At 42.0% G+C, this 26,137-nt stretch overlaps 1 protein-coding gene across 1 annotated transcript in view; it reads left to right on the top strand.

Annotated features, from left to right (window-relative positions):
- NFYB (nuclear transcription factor Y subunit beta) overlaps positions 1-26,137 on the top strand; it is a 142,180-nt gene that overhangs the window by 81,363 nt on the left and 34,680 nt on the right. Inside the window, exons 5-6 of the mRNA XM_069229002.1 lie at positions 2,809-2,890; positions 18,770-18,846. Of these exons, the coding sequence (XP_069085103.1) occupies positions 2,809-2,890; positions 18,770-18,846 (159 nt within the window). The remainder of the gene's footprint in view (positions 1-2,808; positions 2,891-18,769; positions 18,847-26,137) is intronic.

Genomic DNA, 26,137 nt, shown 5'->3' with positions numbered 1-26,137 from the left:
CTGGAGGCATGAGTGAGGTAGCAGAAGACAGCTGATGGTCAGTAAATCTCTGCTGCCTTTTGGCTAGCTGGGCACTACATAAATACTACATACATACAGAGGTGCATTACCCCTACTTGGATGTGCATGTAATAATGGGAGTTGCAGTATTGCAGTGGGCACTGAAGATTGACAACTATGATGTGGTGACCAGCAGCTGTCAGTATCAGTGAAGTCTTCACCGAGCTCAACACTGAAGCTCTGGTGAGCTGAGACTGCAAATCCAATAGTGTGGAGTTTGATGAAAGACATTCAGAAGGGGCATGCACTGCTTGTACAAGCCTCTGGTGTCTTGTTTTCCAAGTCAGTGTGACCCACTGTCAGGTTTCTACAAGTTCCACCTTCCTATTCCAACTCATTTTCATAGTCATCTGTGGTGGTTCCAGACATCTTAGTTGGTTAAGGGAATCTTCATGGACCCCACATCTCTGTAGTTTTGATGACCAGCACCAGTGCTGCAGGTTGGGAGACCACTTTAGAGATCTCTAAACATTCAAGGCAGTCTAGTTCAGCCCAATAGCTCAAATGGAGCGAGTTGGATGTAATCTAGAGAGGTCTTCATGCGTTCTCTCCATGTCTCTATTCACAAAGAAAAAATACTGTTGAGGATGTTTGTGACTGCCAGCTTGGGATGCAGTCTCCTACTGACTATCTTTCGATGGGCAGAAAACAACTTGTGCTTTCTGATTGCTGTCAGTATTATAGGGGGGGAGGTGAATCTAAGGGCAGATTGCCAGAGTCTAGGGTTCCTGTCCTCTCAAGACTAATGCATTCTCAGGGAGGTGTTCTAGGTGTGTGATGGAGGTCTGTAACTCAGCCTTAGATCTGTTACCTTAGGGCAACAGGGTAGTCCCTTTGGTCTGCTCCAGGTTCCTAGATCTTTTGGAAGCTCTTCTGATTCTCAAACTGTGGTATCTTCTGTGTTCTATTTTTCCTTTGCATCTCATGACGGCAGACTTGTCCAAGATTGTAGGTGCTTCTAAAGGCTCTTAAGTGGTACAATGTGTGGGTTCCCCTATTGTTTATTCCAGCTGTGGGCCTCTATCTCAATCTTGCCCATCTGAGGTCTCTTTTTTTCCCCTCTGAGGTCTCTTTTTTCCCTTTAAGGTATCTTTGTTTTTACCTTCCCAATTATCTGTTCTGCTGCTGGTGGTTTGGGAGATAAAGGCTAGGTATCTGAAGGCAAAGTCTTTCTATACTTTAGAAGAGGCTGTCCATCTGTCTCGGTAGACCTACCTGCTGGAGCTTTTTATGCTTATTACTTGATCCCTTTCCAGGTTTGATACCTCCAGTCAGATTCTGCCTTCCTACGCCTATGATGTTTAATTTTGTTTTTTTGAAATATTACCATTTTGGGATGGTTGTTGACGCTTTAATGGGTCAGTGGGATTTTCAAAATCCATTGGCTTGCCTTGCTATTAGAGCCGTTGGTGCCTAGGCTTCCTAAGGTGTTTTTCCTGATCAGACCTCCTCGGAAGATGTTGGTTGAATCATCACACTTTCTGCCGGTGCTGAAAGTTCTGCAGGTCATTCCAAACGTTTGCAGGGAGATTTGGGCTCCCTGGTGCATGCTGCCCCTTCCACGAGGAGTCTTCCTGATTAGTTGATTCTGTAACATCGCCTTTTTCTTGCCTTAAGTTGTCTCCTTTTGTTTTCACCAGAAAGTTGTGTATCTTGGTGCTCTCTACGCCTTGAGGTGCAGGGAAGGTTACATTGTAAGATCAAGTTTGTTAAGTGCATATCTAAGTTCTGGTGGTAGTGTTTACATATTATGCATACTTCTCGATTAGGGCAGGCATGGTCAGAAGAGGTGGGTTTTACAATAAATGCAAGTCCTAGTTACACTTTAGATTTAATTTCAGAGTCTGAGGACATACAAAGAACACCTGCCCCCGGTTCTTTATTATCTTTTGTCACGTCACATTCTGGAGTTCTGCACTTGCCAGGCCATTGTTCTATTTGAGCTATAAATGATCAGTATGGTCTATTGGTGGGCTAGATTTTCCCTTTTTGGCAATGTGTGTCTTGAACATGTTCTTTAGCTTTCAAAAGGATATGATTTGTCACTGTGGTAAATCTGTCAGCGTATGGAAGTGGAATCAGTTTGCTTTGGCATATAAATAAATGAGTAGTGGCATGTGGAATATAGTAGGTCAGTAAATGGTGCACATTCTCTCCGTCAATGGCCAATGCTTGGATCTTAAAATTCGAACTCAGCATTAGATTTTTCATTGTCGTTCTAATTATGCACTGTATCATTTCTATCATTTTCTCATTTTATTTTTCTGTTAATATATCAATTAATTGCTTTAGGAGTCGACCGAAAGAGACATAACAAAATATGGAATAGAGCCATGCATGAGACATGTAAGATGTCTGGGTATTTGTAGATCCCCTGGCTACTTGTAAAACCTTTACAGCTGTGTGTACCCCTTTTCTATCCTGTTCTGAAACAAGCAGTACCAACAAGGTAAGTAGGAGGCCAGTGACAAAGTATCCTGGTTGCAACAGGGAATAACTTGTTTATTCAAACAAAATTGTTTTGTTTATCTACCATATCTGAAGGTTGAGTTGGTAAATTATTAAACTAATTGCATAGATGTTGCAGAAAGGTAATTGAAATGCATCTTCTGCCATTCAACAGTGTGAAACACACTGTTGTCTTTGATCACCAAAGAATGGACTTGTATCTTCTGTTATCTCATTTCACTGAAAGCCCAAATATGTTATGTGTATTTTGTTCTTATTCTCACTTAATTTTTCTTAAAGGCAATGAAAGGGGAGAAAGGCATAGGTGGACTTGTTCAAACAGCAGATGGACATGGTGACGAGCTCACAGAAGAATCATTCAGTAAGTACAGTTAACCCAGAAGAGTTACATGAATGACATATGATCACTTAGGGATTTATTTGCATCCAGCAATTTATATCTTTCTCTTGAATGTCTTAGGGTAGAATTAAAATTCCCATGAAGTCTATGTTAAATGCTGAAGTCCAAAAATGTCAATGAGCATGACTACTGTGCCGGAATATTATGAGAACAATAGTGCATGGACCTCGAGCCCATGACTATTCTTTACTCGGTGAAGGCCATTATTTTACTGCATACTCTATAACTTGTTGGGTGATCTTTGTCCTTCCATTTTTGTACCCTCATTCCAAGAGAAAATGGATGTTTTTGCAGGTGTATGTACACTTGTTTACCATTCATTCATGACTATTGAATTGCTAGTGATTTGAAAAGCATTTTGATAAACACAGTGACCGGACAACTTTTTATTAAATATTATTAAATTCTTTATTCTCCGTGGCTGATAATTTATGATGAGCACAGCAAGTCAGTGTAGTTGTTAGAAGAATGACAGAAGTTGAACGATGTGGGGACACTGAAGATGTATTTTTGAGAGGTTTGAGGTATGTATGCGATTGGGTTTGCACATGTGTATGCTGATCCTCAAGAATGATGATAATAAGATGTGGATGCTGAAGATAGGCTGCGTTATAAGAAGTCCATTGTAATACATGTATACCACATAGATGTACAGCCATGTTTTACACTTTCTCCATTTGCAAGAACACGTTTCCGTTCTTGTAAAACCAGACCATTGTGGGTTCACATTGGCAGGTTTTAATGTAAGCAGGTGTTGTTCTTAGGCATGATATTTTCTCTGAGATCCATAAAGTATACATTTACACACACATGTAGGATCTCTAGAATACCTTCCTAAATAACATTTTTCTCAAGAAAAAAAACACTAAATAATAGAAACTAGAGGCAACATTTATTAACTTTTTTTTTTTTAAAGTACGAATATCTAAATTGAATCCGGGATACATTTGGCTGCAATAACAAAGTGTTTTTTTTTTTGGTTTTTTTTTTCAAACTCAAAGGAAACTGTAGACTCCAGTAGGCAGTCCCCGTTTTTCCAGATCACTGTGGAAATAGCATCAAACAGGGCTGCCTATTTTAAAGTCTGATTTGTGGCTGCAAACCTGCTATTTTGTGCACACTGTTTTGGCTTCACTTGACTTTTTTTTTTTTTTTTTTTTTTTTTTTTTTTTTACATATTCCATAATTTTCCTGATTTCTTTTTTTGTGGCAAGTGTCACTTTTTCTATTGTTTTCTGAGGTGTTTTGCTCCTGCCCATTCACTTTCTTCTAGCCATCATGCCTGGCACTCCTTGACATGGCCTTGTAGGTGGAATAGGTTCTGGAAAGCCATGATTGATGATTATCTGTTGTTCTGATTCACACTCTACTAAGAGGTGCAGAATATGTTTGGAATTGCCATACCCGAGAGTCAGAAAGGGAAGGGATTTCACCTCTGGGTCAAGCATTGGAAATGGGCCATTCTGTGTCAAGAACGTTCTGTCCCTCACCAGCTGCAGTGGGGCATGGGAGACACACTTTCTCTTCTCACATGTCTGTGACCAGGTCTGACCACCCACCTGCATTGAGGTCCTCACACCATTCCTTTCGACCCTTGCGAGTCAACATCAGACAGCCAAAGTCAAAGTTTTCATATTCAACATCAGTGCATCTAACGTCATGGGTTTAAGGGACCATTTCCTTCCCATCCCAAGATCAGTACTGGTGTAGAGGGCTTCATAGTCAGTAGGAGGGCCCCTTCAATATGGAAAGACTAAACACCATTGTTCAATGAGACGAAGTCCTGAAGGCACATACTTTTCAGACCACCTTTACCGGAGTCTTAATCCCCTGCAGAAGGCAGAAGATGACTAACTACCACCACAGGGTAGAGTTACATCAAGGACAGCACTGCCTCCCTACATCCAAAGCCTTCTGAGAAAGTGCCATCTCCAGCATGCATGTCTACTATGTTGTAATTGTCTGTACTTCCACTCAGTATGTTTTGCCTCTAAATCTGCCTGAGAAGGATGGAACTAGGAAACACAGACATTACTGTACTACCTAGAAGGAATAAGGAGGAGCAGCAGTCTTGCTACTGAAAATATACAGGTCTAAAAGACTGAGCATATCTCAATTTATTGCTCCTTTAGAGGCCACATGTTCTTCCTCAATGTCGGACATTATCACTTACTTTGTTAGGTCTCCATTTTCTCCTCTCCTAGAAAATCAATGGTGGGCAATTATATCACTTTTCCTGAAGTGTCCTGCCGAGTGGTTTGACAGAGTAATATTGAGGCCTCATCTATGGTTCATTAGATAGCCATCATATTTTGGAGGTACTGTAACTGCAAGCAAGGGCCCTTATGACTTTGCTTTCCATTTATTGGAAACAAAGATAAACTTTTTCCTGACACCGGTATCTGTGAAACCACTGGCACATCATCAAGAGAAGAGAGATAGGTAATCAGATTCTGATCCTTTCTTCTTGCAGGATACACTTAGAAGGAAAGCAAAAACAATGGTGCACTGTGGTATTAAGTCTGCAGCTTCATCTAGGGCGGCATCAGGAGCTGCTAGGTTTATAGCTTGGCTGGTCATTACACATACACAATAGGGCTGTGAAACTGTCTAGACCACATTGCTGATCTTTTGTCCAGAGATGAAAGATAGTTCATAGACATCCCAAAAGCTTGGATGGACATCCCAAAAGCTTGGATGGTGACTTCTAATTAACAGTCAGTGACTGTGCCGGTTTGGCTGCCCAGGAGACATATGCCATGTATTTCTGTGATACACTGCTTTTGGCTGAGTCCCAATTCCTGGCTGCTCAACCACACCTGAATGGCACTTGATTTGCCTTTCTCTAAGCCCTCTCCTCTGTTTTTGGTTCTCTTGCGGACCGTGGGTTTCAATGCTTGAAAGCAGAATCTGAGACATTGAAATCTGTCAGCTCAGAGAAGATGAAAGTTCTGTTGGGTACAGTTCAAAGGATGTGGTCTTGGCATCAATGCTCCTTTAATCTCTTTTGGAAAAGGCAACAGCTTCAGCGTCCAGAGCAACACAAACATTGTTTTCAGGGACATAACAACTCAGAGATGCGTGAGTTCAACAGGCCTTGCTGTTGCAGAAAAGGCTGTGCTTGCTAATCAGTGATTCACACTGCTCATTTGTACACTGTGCTGGTAGAATGGAACATTTTCAACAATTTCTTTCCTGATGACAGACAAGTGGGTGCTCAATATTTACAAAAAGTGATTGAATATCAAATTTGACTATTCTCCACCTTCCATTCATCAGTGAGGGGTGAAGTGGTCGCATCTCAAGAGTTTGACTCAGGAGGTCCAAATGGCAAATGAGTCATATATTCCTATTGTTTATAATAAGTAAGAAAGATCCACGTCTGAAATGTTGTCCCATTCTAGATTTGAAATCTGTGTGCAGATAAATAAAGCAGAAGACATTTGGAATGCTGGGCCTGCATCAGATTTTCCCACCAGGAAAACTGGATGACATCAAAAAATGTACAAGACTTTTTCTTCCACATAACGATTTGCAAGACTTGCTGGTAATTTATTTGATTTTGCTTAGGAAGCTCCCACTACCAATTTCAAGTGTTTTTTTTCAGCTTGAAATCAGCACAGTCTGTTTTGGTAGCTTGGTAGTAGTTGCAGCAGCTCTAAATAAAAAAGTGTGTGATTGTCTATCCATTGTTGGATGATTCATTAATAAAAGTTAATTCTGCTTTCAGCTGCTTCAATACATGAAGATAATTCAGTAACACCTCGTATTTCAGCCTTTAGCACCAACCAGTTAAAGTTATGCAGTCTCCAAGAGCTGTAACATTCTTTTCTGATTCCTACTGCCCTGCTACATTTGCGAAATCTACAGGGTTGCAGAGAACATCACTGTTCTAAGAAGACTTGAGACTAGGAAAAGAAGATCCCGTTGTCTAGTTTAGCCAATCAGTCCTTAGCTTGGTGGTGCAAGGAGTCCCTGTCCTGAAACCTCCGGCAATGTTATAGATAATAGCTGGCACCTCTGTGGAAAACTCTTTTTTTCTTCGGTTTTTAAGGTAAAGCAGTGATGGTTTCAACCAAATGTATATAGGATTAAATTTGCTGTCTAAATAAGTTTTTTAAATTTAAAAAATGGTTAGGCGGTGTTATCTTTTGCAAGTATGTTTCTTTTAGTCTTGAGAAAATGTTACTTAACAAAAGTGTTGCATGTGGAAATGTCCTACTGTTTATGGATTTAGAGAGGATACCCTGCCCAAGAGGATTACTGGTAAATTACCTTTTCTGCCATTTCATTAAGTGCATCCCATTAAAAGTGACTTTCAGTACTGTATGTTCTAATCTCTTTATTTTGATACTTGATCTTTGTTTCTACATAATTTACCTTTCAGTATATCCAGTTGGGTCTGAGCTTCTAAAGTATTTGGTGTGCCATGCTTTGTTTAGTTGCGATCTTGATATATTTATTTATTTTTATTAGCATCTCCCTTTTTTACTTTTGTTGTATTGGCTTTCCAACGGCCAAAGTCAAATAAACAGCCTGAATGGGTCATTGAAGTGCTCTACGTGAATTTATATAGATAACACAAAGAATTTCTTTACTTCACTGATAAGTATTAGTTTGTTGGGTCTGAGTGTGGTGTGCAGAAACACATTAGGCATTTGAATGGATGGCAAAGTAGGGTATGAGTTCACACAGTGCAGACGAAGATTGTTAGTAATGAGGTTGTATTATAATGATATGCCATCAGGGATGTGCAAACTGCAGACTATTCATCCTAAGGGCCTCTTGTTTAGCAGAGAAGGAAGGTTTCGGTTTACTCTACAAGTGTGGAGAAGGCCTATTTTATGATCGTGATTGGAAGTTGAGTTAAATACTTTTATTTTCTCTTTCTGAAAAGTCTGTGTAAAAAACATGAAAACACTGACTAGTACAAAAAACTTTATAGGTATCAGAATTTGTTGCCAAAGTATATATTTTGAATATTTAATATATTACTGTCTCTCCATTAGTGATGGCTTCCAGATAAAAGTTCTAGAAAAATAGTTTCATGAAAAATCAGCTCCTCTAGAGACTCCCATTGGATTCATGCATATGCACACTGGTTCCTATTTTTGGGCTTGAGACCATGGGCAGAGATGTGATCATTCTGGATGTCAGGAATGTAGATGGCTTCTTTAGTGCGTAACTGTCCCACTGAAGTCGGAGCTAGTTGTGCTAACCTCGATATAAGAACATCTTGCGAGGCAGATCTTGTTTCCTCAAGGTCACATTCTTTAGCAAGGTACCCTTTCCGGGTTTGTACTTAATTCATTCATCTTCGCCACCGGGTCTGATCCTGAAAATTTGACTCTTTTAAATAGTTTGAATGTTTTTAAAAAAAAAAGCAAATCCGAGACACAACCATTCCTATAATTTTTCCAAGGTTTTGGTGACATGCCTAGTTTTAAAAACCCTCTTTTTTTTTTTTTTTTTACTTCTGTTGCCTGTAGTTATCGTTCCCTTACCTATTTAAAATATATTTCAATTTTTTTCCTTTTTTAATATTCCACAGGTATTTGTGTGGAGTCGGAAAGCCACTGATATCTCTCTTAAACCGGTTGATAAAGTGTGATGCAAATAAATCTGGTATGAACGGGCATACTGCCTTCCATCTAAGCATAAAGCCAACATTGTGGTAGGGTACCACCTTAAAGTCCAAACTCCAGGAGGGATCCGCATTTGAAGGAACGGTAGAGCAGACTTTATGATTTTCAGTGCAGAAGGCTTTCAGAATTTTGTCTAGGAGAACCTCTTCTCAGCTGCCACAGGTGTTATTGGCATACCTTGGAATGATGTCCCTTCATAATGTGCGTCCGGCTTCTTCCCATCCTGTGAAGAATGAGGGCAAGCAGTGAAAGATCTTTCATCCTTTTGAAGGCTTGGAGCAAAGAAACAACCATTTAATTGGCCAAAAGTCATCCAAGCACATGGCGCTAGTTTCTGCACCAGAGAGACAGGAGCCATTATGTGAGCAGAGAGTCTCAGTCTAGGGAATCACTTTATCCAGAGAAATCTCTTTTGTGGCATGTATGCCCTGGCCCTGAGAATTAGAATACATTTGCTTAGTAGAATGATGATTTTTGTTGTGATGTCTTCATAAAAGCCCTGTCATCCTCTGAGGCAGCTGTCGCTTTCAATGTTGCCCCTATTCAAAAACAATGAGTACCATACAACCTATGAGACAATCCACAGTCCATGAGAGCTGCATTCAGCACTGAAGTGGTATATCATCATTGGCGGCTGAGCCTTGTGAACCAGCAGTTCTTCCCCTACCCTTTGGCGCTGTGCAGTGTAGTCCTTGCTTGACAGAAATATGACTGATCTTTGTTGGGATTGCAGAACCAATCAGGCACCCCCTACTTGATTCTAGGACTTTGAAAAGAAGCTCATTCTATTCTGCACCATGCAGCATGCTGGCTTCTGCACCACCTTTCCCTTGCTCAAGCATTCCCACTTAACCACTGCTTCACCGAGTCTGAATGCCCCCAAAAAATTATAGAACAATTGCACAGTATAACATGGAACTCTTATACTGTGATGCACACAATGTAAGCGATACCCACACTATTTTCCTCAAGGTGGGTAATGCAGTTACTTCCCATTTATCCAGGGGAGCTCTCTTCATCCTGCCTCAGTCAGAGTCAGAAAGCCCAATGGTACTTGTCCTAGAGCCACCCATGATCTGCTATTATCTCTTTTTTTTTTTTTGACCCACATGATAAATTGTACTGTAGTGCCCTCAGTGAGCCAGTGCCTTGGGGAACACCTTGCCATTCTGAACCAAGTTCTGTAATCTTCCATACTCGCCTCCAGCATCTGCTCCATGAGTGAGTGAGGCACCCACTGAATAGATTGCAGTGCCAAATTTTGATAGCCTGGAGGGAAACCTACCATTTCTTCTGTAGCAGGCACCAGCCTCCTGAATATATCAAACTTGAAACAAGATAAAGCATCTTGTTGGGGCATCGCTAGGCATAACTTGATGCATGGAGCAGTGACAAGAAACATGGCGATAGAATGTTCTGATGGTGAACATTTTGAAGCTATTTTTAAATTTTGTTTGCAATGAGTGACTGAACTAAGCAGTTGAGAGAAATGACCATAGTTATTTTGTTAGCCAGGTGGTCAATAAGTCTTTACTAAGCATTCTGCATGCTGTCCAAAGATGCAGTTATTAGGCATACTAACCCTTTAGTATTCAAAGCTGAACTTCTCTTTTACTGGGCGGTTTGTGAAAGACTGCAAGAGTTTAATTTTAAAACCGGAATTTTAAAATTGTACTTGAAATAAGCAATGTGTGTTCCCTCTTGTGCTATAACCCACAAGCACATATTGTAAATCTAATCTTCAGCCAGTAGCCTGGCTATGTCCTCACTTGTTACTTTTTCCAATCCTGATGCTCCTCTCTTATTAGCTATTTCTGTACCTCCTTGATTATCCTTCCTTAATCTCTGATCGTGTCAGAATAGTCTGTCTTCTGTCACGACGTTTAATTATTGGATGAGTTCTACCATGCCTACTGCATTTGTGGAGGACGTTGCATGGTTTCCCTGCGTAGCATGCTCTTGGTCATATTGGCAACAGTATCCTTTTCTCCTGAATCATTCAGGACATTTGTCCCATGACTTCCCTAAAACCACACACTGCTTTGTCTACCTCTCCTTGCCTACTCAACCTTGGCGGCAACCATCTTGCTGCCAGCTGGAGATTGAAGCCTCACGTTGCACATTTTCCCAGTTGGCTTGTTTTCCATCTCCCCTGCAGCAGGCTTGCCTCCCATTGTTTCCTTTTTTTAATCATCTGTCTGTCTGACTTTCCTTCTCTTTGCAATAATTCCAGAATCCTTTCAAATCATCAACCATCTTTCCCTGTTTTTCGCTGTGGTTCCCTTCTCCCATCTGCTTTGCCGTGCCCTTCTTCAATCCTCGTGTTCTTTGGCACTTGGCCTTGTTACCCCTTGCCTCTTCCTTTCCCTTAGTCAGCTCCCTTACCTTTTCTGCAAAATCCTCATCTTCAAAGCTACTCCTTTCAATTTTCCATTTCCCTTCCACATTTCCTCTTTCTTGTCCTGTTCCATTTTATCCTCAACTCTCTTAAATTTTGCTCTTTTAGACACTCTCCTCCATTACCTTCCTGCTCCTCAGCTGCTAAACTCACTCTTCTGTGTGCATTTCTGCCTGTACACTTCCCTATGCCATCCTTTAATTTCCACTTCTGTTCCCTTCTTTCCCTATATACGTTTCTTCTTCAACACCTTTTCCTCCACCCAGTTCTTCCTCTCCCTGAAAAAATGATTGAGCACCCACCTCTTCCACCAAGTGCATAGACTTACCTCCTTCCTTGTCCACAGAAGTGCCTGTTTTGGCCACACTAGTGATGTACAACAAATATTAAATACAATGAAATAATTGGCAATAATGTGATGCAGGGGCATCAGCTGTCTTAAAATAAAAAAAGTAGATTTTGATCTACAAACGGTCACATCTTCAGCTGGTTGAACTCAGAGTACTCCTCCAAGATGTTTTGGATTTTCACCAGAGAAGCACAAAACTTGATTAGATACCATAGAGAAATGCATTCCCAGTCTGAGAAAGACAGGCATCATAGGACCTATGTCACTCAGGATCAATAAGTATACTTCGGCATCAAATAATGGGATGCTGTGCATCTTCTTTCACTCCATCAAGGAAAAACTCAGTATGATTCCTTGTGCAACTTCATGCTTTTTTGGAACTAATCCCTTGACAATTACATTTTCAGGCTAATATCCAGTCCTCAAGGAAAGACAAATGTGACAACTAGTATAAAAATGTTTTGGGTTATTAGTTGAGGGAGTAAGCAATAATCACATTCCTTATCAATGTGAAGCATTATTGTCCCTAAATAAACCTGAGCTCAGCCCTCTGGTACATATGGCACAGAGCAGATAGGCTTAATTTAATAGCAATGTGTGCACATTTATACAGTACTAAAACAGCACTAAGGTTGAAATGCAAAACACTAAAACTAGAAAAATAGAGTAACCTTTAATAAACAGAATGACAACTAAATAACAAAAATCCAAAACTCCGGAAATATAATTAATTAAAGTAGAAATAGCGCCAAGGACCACTAACACTAGGTGCTGATGGTAGTTACAGTTTGCAGTAAAATAAGACCTGAGCGCAATTTGACGCTGTCACAATGGTGTGCGGGTCTAATACATTAACCATGTTTGTTAAACATTTTATCTTCTGACTTTTTAATCCTGTAATTTCCAAGCCACCACAGAAGAACAATTCTAAAGTCACCCCCCCTCCAACTCCCACCACCACAAACACGTCTGACACTGTAGGCTAAGATTAGAGTTGGGCCTTGTGTCTCAGAAACTAGTTTGCCAAGCATTGATTCTGAAGTACTATATTAGGCTCAGGAAGGCACATATGCAGTCATTATAATACCACTTGAGATGTATTTTTGAAACTCCTGGTAACCCCTGGTATAAACATGTAACTAATGTGCTGAAGACTTTTGGAATGGTAGACACTATTCAGTTGGCAGAAACCGTTCCATTTAAAACTTGGAAAACAACAATTAATAGAAGATGAAAGGAAATCTCAAGGGAACAAGACTTACTGATTGTCAAATCTTCATCGGCAGTGGCAGTTTTAAATGATTCCTATCTGGTCGGAGTTCCACAGCCATATCTTTTAGAGTCAATACACGTGGAAATCTGACAGCAGATCCTTTGTACACGCACATTAGCTCTGCCAATCAAGGATTTTAATCCTTCTTGGCCCACTCCTAAAGATAACAGAGCCAGAGTAATATAGGCCTACGGGATACATTTGGAGTACAGAATGCCTGGCAATTGCGCCCGATGGAGATGAAGTTTTTTGTTTTTGTTTTTGCCTTGACAGTTCGGGCTAGACTCTTCCTTTTGGAGCCAGCGTCAAGATTGATTTGCATACAGCTCAGTATAATCTGAGGTGGGCAAAAAAGACGATGGGTTGGAATGCTACCCTGAACAATTGCCAGTGGTTAGGGTTATTGCAAGCATTCTCCCATAACATTTTGTGTGTTTGATGTAACCCTGTAAAGGGCCAAGGGTATGCCCAAACATAGGTCCCTTGCTCACTGTGCCACTGAAACCAAGCTACACCTGACTGCTGAGCTCCAATCAGGGTGAAACTGGTTTTGGATTGCTTGTATTCAGTTCAAAGAGGACCTGGCTTGGCACTTCGGGCTGGGCTGTTCCTTTTGGAGCAGAATAAATAATGATTTGTAAGCAGCTGGGTCCAATCTGAGGTGGCATGGTGAGCAACAGAACTGTGGGTTAGAATGCTGCCCTGAGCAATTGCCATTGACTATGCTTATTGCATGTATTCTCCCACCATCTTGTGTGTGTTTTTTAGGTTATTTTCCAGGGAGTGAAAGCCTATTGGTCACATTCCTGAAGCTGGAGGGAGGATCCCTAGACACTGAAGTGAATGGAGTTGCAGCAAAACTACTTCAGAAATCCAATTAGGCTGTTTGCTTGCAAGGAGCTGAAGATTAATTTTCTTGATTACTGTCATTTAGTGGATGTTATGAGAGAGGGATGGGACTGCAGACTCCATAGGGTAAAAGTGGGGAAATGTGTGGATAAGGTCTGGTTTTCCCTGATTAGTCCGTCAGTTGGCTGATGACCTACAGGTGCAGCAACCTCACACCTTTTTGTACCTCTTTTGTGGGTGTGCTAGGTTGGAGACTACCCTGCTGTGAGAAGCATCACTTTGCAAAATGACTGTGTATGGAGATCAGCCTGGAAAGAACATTTGAAAGGAAAACCATCTTACTCTGGTTGAGTAGTATCAGACAGTGTATATACATCTCCTGTATGATTTTGGTGTATTAAAGTGAAATCTCACTATCCTATTTGTTAGGTCAGTTCCAAGTCCTTGTTGGCCAGGGAAGGGAGTACTCTGCACAGTATTTGGAGGGCTCCTGTTCAATCAGGTCAGGTGTCTGATTGACAGCCAGTCTCCCAGAGGTCAGGAGGGTGGTATAGCAGTCAGGATATCTTGCTGAAGGAGTTGTACACTCCCTGCAACCCCCCCCCCCCCCCCCCCCCCCCCAAGAACCTAGCACCTAGCCTGTCTGATGAGAGAGCGAAGTAGCCTACAAGTCCTAAAGGGGGAGATTGTGTTCAGGAGGAGTGAGGTGCATTGTGTTCCAGGTGGCTATAGGACACACAGAAAAGGAGAGCAATCCGAAGAACTGGTTTTGGTGAGCTGGTTGTCTCACCACAGTGGTTCCTGGCAGAAACTGCGCTCATAGTGATCACAGTTGCTGAGGCCCAGTCCAGGCTGTGATTGAGTAAACCTGGCTTGGATGTGGCTGTGTCCTCTCAGGTTAATCGGCCTCCCAAACAGCACCATTAGCCAGTTTTGTGATGGGCCTGTGCATGGCCAGTGTTGTGACTGGCCTATGCCTGGCTCTGACTGCTAAAGAGTGACCAGCCCAAGTGTGGGCTGCAACCACCCAGCTCTACCAAGCCCCATTAAGGGCTACAGCTGCCCACCAGAAGAGGCTGTACCTGCAAGAGTTGCCTGGCTTAAACGGGCCCCAGGAAGGACTGCTGGGTGGGTATCAGCTTGTTACAGAGACCCTAGCTGCAGAGATACTTACCGTTGGTCTGATTGCAACCCCATGATCCAAAATTACCTCCTCTGCTTCTGTGGCACAAAGTAGTGAGTCAGGCATAGTGGACAAAGAGGAAACCAGAAGAGACTGTCAGTTGGCTTAAATATCCTCCTCATGAAAAGGTGCGAGTGCAGCAGAGAGCCGGGCGGTTGATCCGATTCATCGTGGACTAATCCACTTCAAGTGCAAGACTGTGGACTAAGCACAGCTATTTCTAAGTGATGCAGCCTGTACCTGAGGGGGGCTCTGAAATCAGGAGGCAGAAATCCTGGATCAGTAGGAGGTAGGGAAAATCGTAGGTAGAGGTGCAACACTGTCTGGATATTCTTTTGAGGTAGTATTTGGTTCTAGTGTATATTAAAGTACTTCTCACAAAGATAGTCATTGGGCTTCAGTTATTGTGTTGTGATTGTTAAGCTCAAGTACCCTACGCTTTATTCATGAGAAGCCTGTGACTGCTGGCCTCCACTACCCCTGAGAATCAAGTGCGAAAGGGTCTATACTTGACCTCAATTTCACAGCCGTAGTAGGATGTGACTCAGGACATTGGTGCAAATGACATCAACCACCATGATAGAAGTCCAGCAGGCCCGGATTGTCCTTTGGCCCCATGAAGTGAGCCTAATATAAGAAAAAATCTGTTAAAAATGTGTTCTATAGTGGAGCTCTCAAAATATAAATTCAATATTAAATTCTAGCTCAATGCCCCCTTAACCATAATCAAGCAAGTCCCATATGAAACAATATTCTTTCCTTTTCCGCTGTTGAGTTAAAGAAATCTTCCAAATCTTCATGTAATATGTCAGGTAGACTTAACCTTTTCTTTACTACAGTTCAGACCGATAAAGCAGAAGTTTACAAAGATAACATCTTGTGGATATTTTCAGCCTAGTACAATTCAGACTGATGAGAACAAATGTGTCAAGGATGATAATTTGTAGATAATTTGAGCCGACACGTGTTTCGTCCCAGCATGGTACTTTTTCAAGGCTGATGAAATAATAAGTTTAAACAAAGAAAAATAATACAAAACCCATTTAATATTGTTGTAAATTGATTGTCATCCATCTTCTACACCCAGTGAAAAAGCTGAAACGAGTATGTAAAGAAAAAAAGAAAGAAAACATGTTGAACCAACACAACACAACAGGAAAGATCCAACCTACATGCACAAGATGCAAAGATAGAATAACTATATCGCTGCATAGCACAATGCAAAACGTCCTGTGGTGTCTATATAGCACAGATATGAGAAAAAACACAATAAAAGTGCACAGGAGGCCATATTTTATGTAAGGCATAGAACAAAAAAAAAAATTAGGACCATGCGTAAATAGGATGCAGAGCCCTTTTAAGGATAGTTACCTATTTCACCAAATTACCAGCGCTGAATACATTCCAAGTGCTTTGAAAATAATCATTCGCTGAAGGTCTGAGAAATTGACTCCAAACAAAAGGGACCTACATGTAAAACCAAAAAGCTATTTTTATCAACATAACCAACTATTTGTGATTCAAAAGGACAAATCTGATGACATGGGTGCAATTAACTAATACAAAGGTTGCTCGTACCAACCTTATTTACATATATTTCCAAAAGACATATTAAATGTGACTCCAAAGGTGGAAGAGCTGTCCTGGTCATTAATTTATTATAAAAGCTGGCATTAATTCCAACCAACCTCCAATCCTGAAATCAACATAATGAAATAGTTGGAAGTTATCATGCCCAAGAAGTACAGCATAAAAATATGTATGATATGAAGAGTTCTCTAAAACAACTCTCAAAATATCCACAATTTACCTTGGACCATGATATATCCAAAAGAGAACCCGTCGAGAGAAATGTCAGAACTTATGGTCAGATATAGTATGGATAGTCTCTATCCATGAAACTTCGTATTATGTATAAAAACATGTATCTGAACTTTTAACACACTGTAGGAGGCTGGCTCTCTATGTAGTGTACAAAAATGATGTGCACTGTGCAGAGAATCCAAGCAACCCCACCTTGGTATTCAAAGGTAAAAAGCAGACCACCTAATCCTCTGTTTTTGTGGTAGTATGTGCAAGCAGTTATGTTTATCTTGGAGATGTGCTAAGCATTTGTTGCACTCATAGAATCAATAAATGTGGACACTTTCGGAACGAATAACTCAAGACCAATTTACAAATATACTTTTAATTTTTATATAATTTTTAAGACCAAGATCATCAAATTAGGGTAAGTACTTTTTAAGGTACGATTTTTCAAAGTTTAAAAAAGTTTCTGTTTCTCCAGCCCAGTGGCATCACACAATGATCAAATTGGCTGGTCAGGTTAGGCCCGGTCTTTGGCGGCTCAACGTTTTTAAGTCCAAGGTATTTGAGTGGTGGACCAACACAGCCAACATAGCCAAGGGTTCCAGGACCTCAGGAACATAACTTAGGGGTCAGGACTTATTCCAGCAGAGGTCACCAGCAGTCTAATGCAGATCCAGTTGGAAATGGTCAACTGGGAATCTTCAGGAAAGGCCTCTTGTATCTAGTTGTATACCTGTAGCTTGAATAGGGGTTTAGCCTTATGACTCATGGAGTTGGCTTCTTTATCCTGGGTACAAGAGGGAGTAGGTTCAGTCGTTCTGGGTTCCTCTCATTCGACTTAGTGTTCTGAGGTGGGTACTGGGCATGCCACATTTATTCTTGCCACCAGCTTGTAGATGAGAGAGACATCAGCTCCTCCATAACCAATGGTATTAAAGTTCCCAGCTGTTACCATACCGACCTTTGCAGCATTTTTGTGTACCTTACATTGCCCCTTCTCTGAATAAATCCATGATAGTGAAACCCTTTTCCCCTGGTGCAGAGCCCATGTCCCCACCCTAGAGGTGTGGCCTGAGAAATGAGCCAGCCCTCCTCTGTGCTTACTCTTAACCAGTTCTGGAGGCATCTCCCTCCCCACTGGGATTTGTGTCTACGGGGCTGGGGGAGCAGCTTTCTATGTGTCAGCTGACATCTGTCTATTACAGAAGTGGTCCCTTTGAAGTAAATTATGTTCCAGGACACTGCCCAAACCATCGTTCTGCAGGAGGGACCGGAATACTTCCCCATACCCAGACTTTTGCCTTTTCTCTGGGAGCAGTTTTCATACCTCATTGAGAGGGCTGCAGCTAGAAGCTAATAAAAGTTAGTCTCTGGGGCCTAGAAAAAGGTAAAAATCCAACTTTCCTAGTCAAAGATAGCATTATTAAATTTAGTAGTGCATCCCATTTGCCCATTTTAGGTGTTACTCACTGTACGGGCATGTTTGAAAGTAACTTTCTACAGTCATAGTTTTAAATACTATCCACCCTGCCTTATGGGTTATAATGACTATATACAAGTGACATTAACATTTAAAAGGAAGGTTCAGACCTATCGAAAGGTTTTTGACATACTAACTTGCAATTTTAGACCACTCCAGTTAGGATAAAATGGTAGGCCTTAAGCCAGGTTTGAACTTCCAGTGTAGTGGATGGCACAATAGATGTTGCAGTCTACTATTGGCTTCTGATTTACAGGCACTGGGTACACCATGTACCACTTGGGCCTCACAGGTAAGTTAAATATGCCAATTAGGAGTTTACCTATTAAATCATGTTTAGAGAGGGGCCACAGGCACTTTGTTACTGGTTATCAGGGTTAAAGTGTGAAAGGTTCTGCAGTCAGTAAAAATCAGTTTCAGCCAAAAAAGGGTGTCGAAAAATCCAGAGAGTCTAAACAAAAAAGGGAGATTTCGTATAATCATGAAAAAAAGGTGAGGCCTGCAGTTGTCTGGTGAAATGTAGGTATTTAATTTTCCACCAACTTCCAAGAAGTAGCAGAGCGATAAACAGAATATCTTAAACCTGAGGCCCTGTACAGAGCATAGCATTGTTTGTTTGAGGCACATTTATTTACCAGACAGATAAACTGATGGGTTGTTCAGAATCATGCAGTTCTTTGGTCAAATGCTGAAAGAATTATTAAAAACCTTGACACATGTTTCCTAGGTACTGGGCAACATACCCTCCCTCGAATTTAAATGATCATTTAACATTATCAGTTAAGTTTGCATTGATATTTTATCTCATTGTTAAGCATACGCAAGTTACAGAATCTTTTTTTTTTTCCTTTCAGCTAATCAGTTACCGGCCGGCTTAATAACAACAGATGGCCAGCAGAATGTTATGGTTTATACAACGTCATATCAACAAGTAGGTTTTCCTATCAACTTCATTTGTCACTCAGTAACTTATTTCCTTGTTTGTTGTTGTGCATTACTACCCTCGCTATTTTTAAAGGTTTCTGTGGTAAAGGTTCGCTTGGGTGCAACTTCACAAATAAACTGCATTTTTTATTCTTTAAGCAATTCCTTTATAAATCTTTAGAAAGCTGCATAATACCAATCTGTTTAAATTGAACAGACTACACAGTTACCACAAACAGTAGAACAACAAAGCACATTCTGACAGGCTGTTCAGGATGGTATAGGAATGCATGAATAGCATTCTTTTACCACCACGGGGATCCACATCCTTTCATTGTGAGACCAAACCTGGACACTGGGTTTAAAAGTGACTTGTAAGGTTTGTGTGCACAGCCTCAAACATTCTTATTTAGATCAGCTTTTCTAAAGCATTGGCTTGAGGCATTGTCAATTACATTTTATATCAGCCCACTGGAGTAATTCTCTCCCATGTCATTCCATTCACGGTTTGGTGCGTCACTCTTCCTCCTCTGCATGAGGGATTGCAGTGCATGAGGGATTATTTTGCATCTAAAAAGTATAGAACATCATCATACTTTTTGTCATATTAGTTTCTCACAAACAGCCTCTAAAACAATAAGTAGTCTCCAATACAGTGCTTGCTTTTTCATACTTCTTTAGTTATTCAAGGTTTTACCATTAGTAAAGCAGTCAGTTAGTCTTAATGTGCTTCTGCATGCAGCCAGTGCATCCCTTGTGCAAGCAGGAAAGCTGTAGGGTCATCGTTTGTGCCTGGCAATCTGCTAGCCTGAGGGTGGGTGCATATTACCCTTCGGTGTGTCATGTGGGCAAATAGCAGACACATAGCTCTGTCCCACGCCTCCTTCTTACCCTGTTGTTGGAATTTGGGGGGGGGGGGGTGCAAGAGTGAGGACACTAGGCATGTTTCAAAGTATCCTTTTTTTATTTGCATAGCATTTTTCAGTGAATTTATAGGTAAGTTGTGCAGGTAATAGAAACATCCATCCTGTTTACCTTCAATTTCTGTGCATCATATTTTGGTGAGCGCCTGCTGGAAGATGCTGTGTGGATAATGAACATAGTTCATTGACGGGTGTTGCCTTTATCTGAGGCATGGCAGAAAACTAACTAGACCACCATTGGAAAACAATTACAGCTGACACATTTCCAGAGTAAAGAATATAACTCAAGTCTGCTTCATTTCCATCTGTCATTTACAGTGAAACAGTTGCTAAGCTGCATGCCCCATAATCATACAGATAAAACCAATACCACACACTATTAGTACCACAAATACGACAGCTGCTAAGTACCATACACCACCATCTGTACCACCAGCGGGAACACTAGTGCAGGTATGACCAATACCACTGTCATCCCAACACCATACAACCAGTAGCTCCATCACCACTATTAATGACACAGCCACTAATACCTCCACCAGTATCACAGCAACGGTACCACTATAATCACCATGACTGTCCAGCTTTGGCAAACCCAGTAGTTTTGGCTTTTATATGGTACCGCATGGAAACATTATTTCTGCATGTCTGTGTTTGAATGCATTCTCACATTAAACTTTGCTAGTGTGTTTCCCTGGATATTACATATGCTTCATTAGAAAGCAATACTGGGAGGCTGATGTCAGACTTGTGTCCCAAATAATTGTAAATAAGCGGCACAGACTGCATTAGACAGTCTGGGTTCATATGCACAGTAGTAGTCAAACAACATGAGCACACATCTCTAATAATTGAACTGTTAATGTTTAGAAGTCCTGTAGAATTAGCACAAGAAAATTGGGTTTCTAGGTCAATCTTACCAGATAGTGCAGTTTGTCTGGATGTGAAAGACATATTGCGGCCTTACCTAAAACATATAGGGGCTTTCAGCCCACAGTTGATTACAGTTGGTTGGTTTTCATGTCACTCATTTGGCTGCTTCTTATTTGATGTTTTTTGTCAACCTTGTGTTTTTCCCTCCCATGGAGCATAGCATCTTTATCATCCCTTTGATTTTCTGGCTTCTATTATTCTTCTCCTTTTTTCTTTTAGTTTAAGCACTTTGTGTGTGTGTGTGTCTTTACCAGCTATCTCCATTATGTGCCTTTCTCCCCCATTCTCTATGCCCATGTGCTTCTCTCCCCCCACTTGTGCACTTGTGTTACTCTCTCTCACCTGTTAGCTTACGTCCCTGCATTCCGTGTTGCTATCTTTCTATAGTGTTCTCTACCTTTTGTTGTTTCTCCTCCACCCGCCATGCTACTTCACACTCACCCTGTACCCAGCCCACTACTCCCGCAACCTGTTCATCCAAATTTTTTTTTTTTTTTTTTTTTTTAAACAGCGCTTTTGTGCTATATTTTGAAACTGCTTTGTAATAGTTTAAAAAAATTCATTTACACATTCATCTCGGATCAGTAAATAAAGAAATAGAGTCTTTTTGTAGACGCGTGCTGTAAAGAAATGGCTCCCTGTTGCAGTTACCCCCCACTTTTTGCCTGATACTGATGCTGACTTGACTGAGAAGTGTACTGGGACTCTGCTAACCAGGCCCCAGCACCAGTGTTCTTTCACCTAAAATGTACCATTGTTTCCACAATTGGCACAACCCTGGCACCCAGGTAAGTCCCTTGTAACTGGTACCCCTGGTACCAAGGGCCCTGATGCCAGGGAAGGTCTCTAAGGGCTGCAGCATGTCTTATGCCACCCTAGGGACCCCTCACCCAGCACAGACACACTGCTTGCCAGCTTGTGTGTGCTGGTGGGGAGAAAAAGACTAAGTCGACATGGCACTCCCCTCAGGGTGCCATGCCAACCTCACACCGCCTGTGGCATAGGTAAGTCACCCCTCTAGCAGGCCTTACAGCCCTAAGGCAGGGTGCACTATACCACAGGTGAGGGCATAGGTGCATGAGCACCATGCCCCTACAGTGTCTAAGCAAAACCTTAGACATTGTAAGTGCAGGGTAGCCATAAGAGTATATGGTCTGGGAGTCTGTCAAAAACGAACTCCACAGCTCCATAATGGCTACACTGAATACTGGGAAGTTTAGTATCAACCTTCTCAGAATAATAAACCCACACTGATGCCAGTGTTGGATTTATTAAAAAATGCACACAGAGGGCATCTTAGAGATACCCCCTGTATTTTACCCAATTGTTCAGTGTAGGACTGACTGGTCTGTGCCAGCCTGCTGCTGAGAGACGAGTTTCTGACCCCATGCGGTGAGAGCCTTTGTACTCTCTGAGGACAGAAACAAAGCCTGCTCTGGGTGGAGGTGCTTCACACCTCCCCCCTGCAGGAACTGTAACACCTAGCAGTGAGCTTCAAAGGCTCAAGCTTCGTGTTACAATGCCCCAGGGCACTCCAGCTAGTGGAGATGCCCGCCCCCTGGACACAGCCCCCACTTTTGGCGGCAAGTCCAGGAGAGATAATGAGAAAAACAAGGAGGAGTCACTGGCCAGTCAGGACAGCCCCTAAGGTGTCCTGAGCTGAGGTGACTCTGACTTTTAGAAATCCTCCATCTTGCAGATGGAGGATTCCCCCAATAGGAATAGGGATGTGCCCCCCTCCCCTCAGGGAGGAGGCACAAAGAGGGTGTAGCCACCCTAAAGGACAGTAGCCATTGGCTACTGCCCTCCCAGACCTAAACACACCCCTAAATTCAGTATTTAGGGGTTCCCCAGAACCTAGGAACTCAGATTCCTGCAACCTAAGAAGAAGAGGACTGCTAAGCTGAAAAACCCTGCAGAAGAAGACGGAGACACCAACTGCTTTGGCCCCAGCTCTACCGGCGTGTCTCCCCACTTCTAAAGACACTGCTCCAGCGACGCTTTCCCCAGGAGCAGCGACCTCTGAATCCGCAGAGGACTGCCCTGCTCTAGAAGGACCAAGAAACTCCAGAGGACAGCGGCTCTGTTCACCCAAGACTGCAACTTTGTTTCCAAAGAAGCAACTTCAAGACAACTGCGTTTCCCGCCGGAAAGCATGAGACTTGCTACTCTGCACCCGACGCCCCCGGCTCGACTTGTGGAGAAACAACACTTCAGGGAGGACTCCCCGGTGACTACGAGACTGTGAGTAGCCAGAGTTGCCCCCCTGAGCCCCCTCAGCGACGCCTGCAGAGGGAATCCCGAGGCTCCCCCTGACCGCGACTGCCTGCTTCCCAGATCCCGACGCCTGGTAAAGACTCTGCACCCGCAGCCCCCAGGACCTGAAGGATCGGAACTCCAGTGCAGGAGTGACCCCCAGGAGGCCCTCTCCCTTGCCCAGGTGGTGGCTACCCCGAGGAGCCCCCCCCTTGCCTGCCTGCATCGCTGAAGAGACCCCTTGGTCTCCCATTGATTTCCATTGGAAACCCGACGTGTTTTTGCACACTGTCCCCCTCCTCCCCCCGGTGCCCTACAAAACCCCCCTAGTCTGCCCTCCGAAGACGCGGGTACTTACCTGCTGGCAGACTGGAACCGGGGCACCCCCTTCTCCATTGAAGCCTATGCGTTTTGGGCACCACTTTGAACTCTGCACCTGACCGGCCCTGAGCTGCTGGTGTGGTAACTTTGGGGTTGCTCTGAACCCCCAACGGTGGGCTACCTTGGACCCAAACTTGAACCTCGTAGGTGGTTTACTTACCTACAAAAACTAACAAATACTTACCTCCCCCAGGAACTGTTGAAAATTGCACTGTGTCTAGTTTTAAAATAGCTATATGTGATTTATTTGAAAAGTATATATGCTATTGTGATTATTCAAAGTTCCTAAAGTACTTACCTGCAATACCTTTTATTTTAAGTATTACTTGTAAAATGTGAACCTGTGGTTCTTAAAATAAACTAAGAAAATATATTTTTCTATACAAAAACCTATTGGCCTGGAATTGTCTTTGAGTGTGTGTTCCTCATTTATTGCTTGTGTATGTACAACAAATGCTTAACACTACTCCTTTGATAAGCCTACTGCTCGACCACACTACCACAAAATAGAGCATTAGTATTATCTCTTTTTGGCACTATCTTACCTCTAAGGGGAACCCTTGGACTCTGTGCATACTATTCCTCACTTTAAAATAGTGCATACAGAGCCAACTTCCTACACGTGCACAGGTGTTGAACTCAAGAAGCTTGCACCTACAAAATGATGTGCGGGCCACATCAATGTTTTTATTTTTCATTTTTTTATTATTATTATTATGCCCAGCAGCCAAGGTGGGGAACAGCATCGCTAAAAAACATTAGCTAAGCCAATAGGTCCATTGGTGAGACCTGTTGGCTTTGTCAATGCTTGTTATGGCTAGCTTTTAGCTATCTGGTGTCAAAAAGCCTATTGTGGATCATACCAAGACTTACAGTGGGCTTTGTGCCAGACCATTTCTTACCATTGGTTTGCCTTCTTGTCACTGTTGTTTGCTTGCTTCGTAGTCAAAGATTTTCCTTTCTATTCTTGGGTTTGTCCCTCCACTGGAGCATACTTTCTTCACCATCCTTTTGATTTGATGATTGTATGGTTCTACAACTCACGTTCAGGGAAATATTTTTTTCTGTTTCTGTCAAAACTCTATGAGTGTGTGTGTGTGTGTGTGTGTGTGTGTGTGTTTGTCTTGCTCTCTCGATTGTGTGCTGCTTTCTCCCCTCAGTCCCCCACGCACGCCTGCTCTCCATGTATCTCCATCTTCCCCCGCCTCCAGTTCATCTATTATGTTTCCTATTGTGGCCTTTTTATTTTCTATTTTTTTCTTTATTCCCTCACCTCAGTCACTTCTGTTGCTCCCTGGGCCACTTCACGTTGCTCTTTGCCCTTGTTGACCTCTCCTCCTCCTGCTCCCCCACCCCTTTTAATCCAAAGAAAACATTTTTTTCCTCAATATTATGGAGGGCCCAAAAACTGCCATTTACAGGTTGGCCACTCCCGTTTCTAAAAGCACATCCCCTCAGTCTCCTCTGTTGCTCTCCTGCCCACTTCATGTTGCTTATTCCCTGAGGTTGAATTCTCCTCCACCTGCTTATCCATTGCTGTCCCACCTAAATGCTAATTTTTTTAACTTCTTCAATTTATTGGAGGGCCCGGCAGCTGCCATATAATCCTTAGATGGTCCATTTTCAAAAAAATGCTTTCTCACAAGTCATTTTTTTATTTACATCTCCAAGTGGCGGACCGCCAACTAGAGCAGTAACCCATAAACAGAATAAAAAGGTGGCCACTTCAGGAAATATGCGTGAGCATATGTGGTCTCACATACTCCTCCATAACAATGTCATGCTGGGCCACTACATTGGCGTACTACATACGAGCAGGTATTTTATTGTGTCTTTTATTTTAATTTTACTTATTCTTATTTTTTTTTGTTGAGTGTGCACACCATCAGTAAACAAGCACGGCTAAAGCCAGTAGGTCTGGTGTTGGCCACCAGACGTTTGGCAATTCTTCCTTTGTCATAGTTTTTGCAAAACACTTTTTGTTCAGGAAGCTGCTGGGCCCTAATTTAATCTAACCAAAAAACAGCACATTGGCTAAAGGCAAAAAAAATGTTTGGTCCGAGAAAGGTACAGATTACAGTAGTACTCCTTGACACCTAAAGGAACTAATTTGTGTGGTCTAACTCATAGTGAAGTCAATCAGTGGCTGGAGTAGACTGACATTGCCCTTTGATGCATGCTGGAGTGGGTGGAAGAAAATGTGAATATCACACTCTGACTAATGAATGATATCTGACTGAAACACCCATAAAGCAACAGTATTATACATACTTTTAGTAAAATCTAAAGGTCTTGACTAACACAGACCTTAACAAAAGCCAATCTGTCAGGAATTGTTGCCAGCCTCTTGCCTTTGAGAAAGAAGACAAGAAAGACAAAAGGCACGAAAGAAGGGAAGGATGGCGGTCAAAAAAGGAATGGGGCAGTGAAAAAGGAAGGAAGAAGGGCAAAGAAGAAAGGAAGGCAGGCAGAAAAGGAAGGTAAAAAATGAAGAGCTGAAAGATGGCAAAAAGAAGAAAGCAAAAAGGAAAGTGGTAAGAAAGAAGGAAAGAATGCAAAAAAGGAAAGAAGGAAGTAAAGAAAAATGTAGTAAAAAGGCTGAAAATCGAAACGGAAAGGCAAAAAAAGTGGAACGAAAGAAAGATGGCAAAACAGAAAAAGGAAGAAGGAAAGACAAAAGGTCAGAAGGCAAGAAAAAAGAAAGCACAAGATGAAAGAAGGAAAGACAAAGGAAAGAAGGCAAAAATGAAAGAAAGCAAAAACAAAAGATGAAAAGATAAAAGGAAGGAAAAATAGAAAGAAAAA

Source organism: Pleurodeles waltl, chromosome 4_1 (assembly GCF_031143425.1).
Source record: "Pleurodeles waltl isolate 20211129_DDA chromosome 4_1, aPleWal1.hap1.20221129, whole genome shotgun sequence".
In the NCBI taxonomy this organism is placed as follows: Eukaryota; Metazoa; Chordata; class Amphibia; order Caudata; family Salamandridae; genus Pleurodeles; species Pleurodeles waltl.
This window is presented reverse-complemented; position numbering and strand designations above follow the sequence as displayed.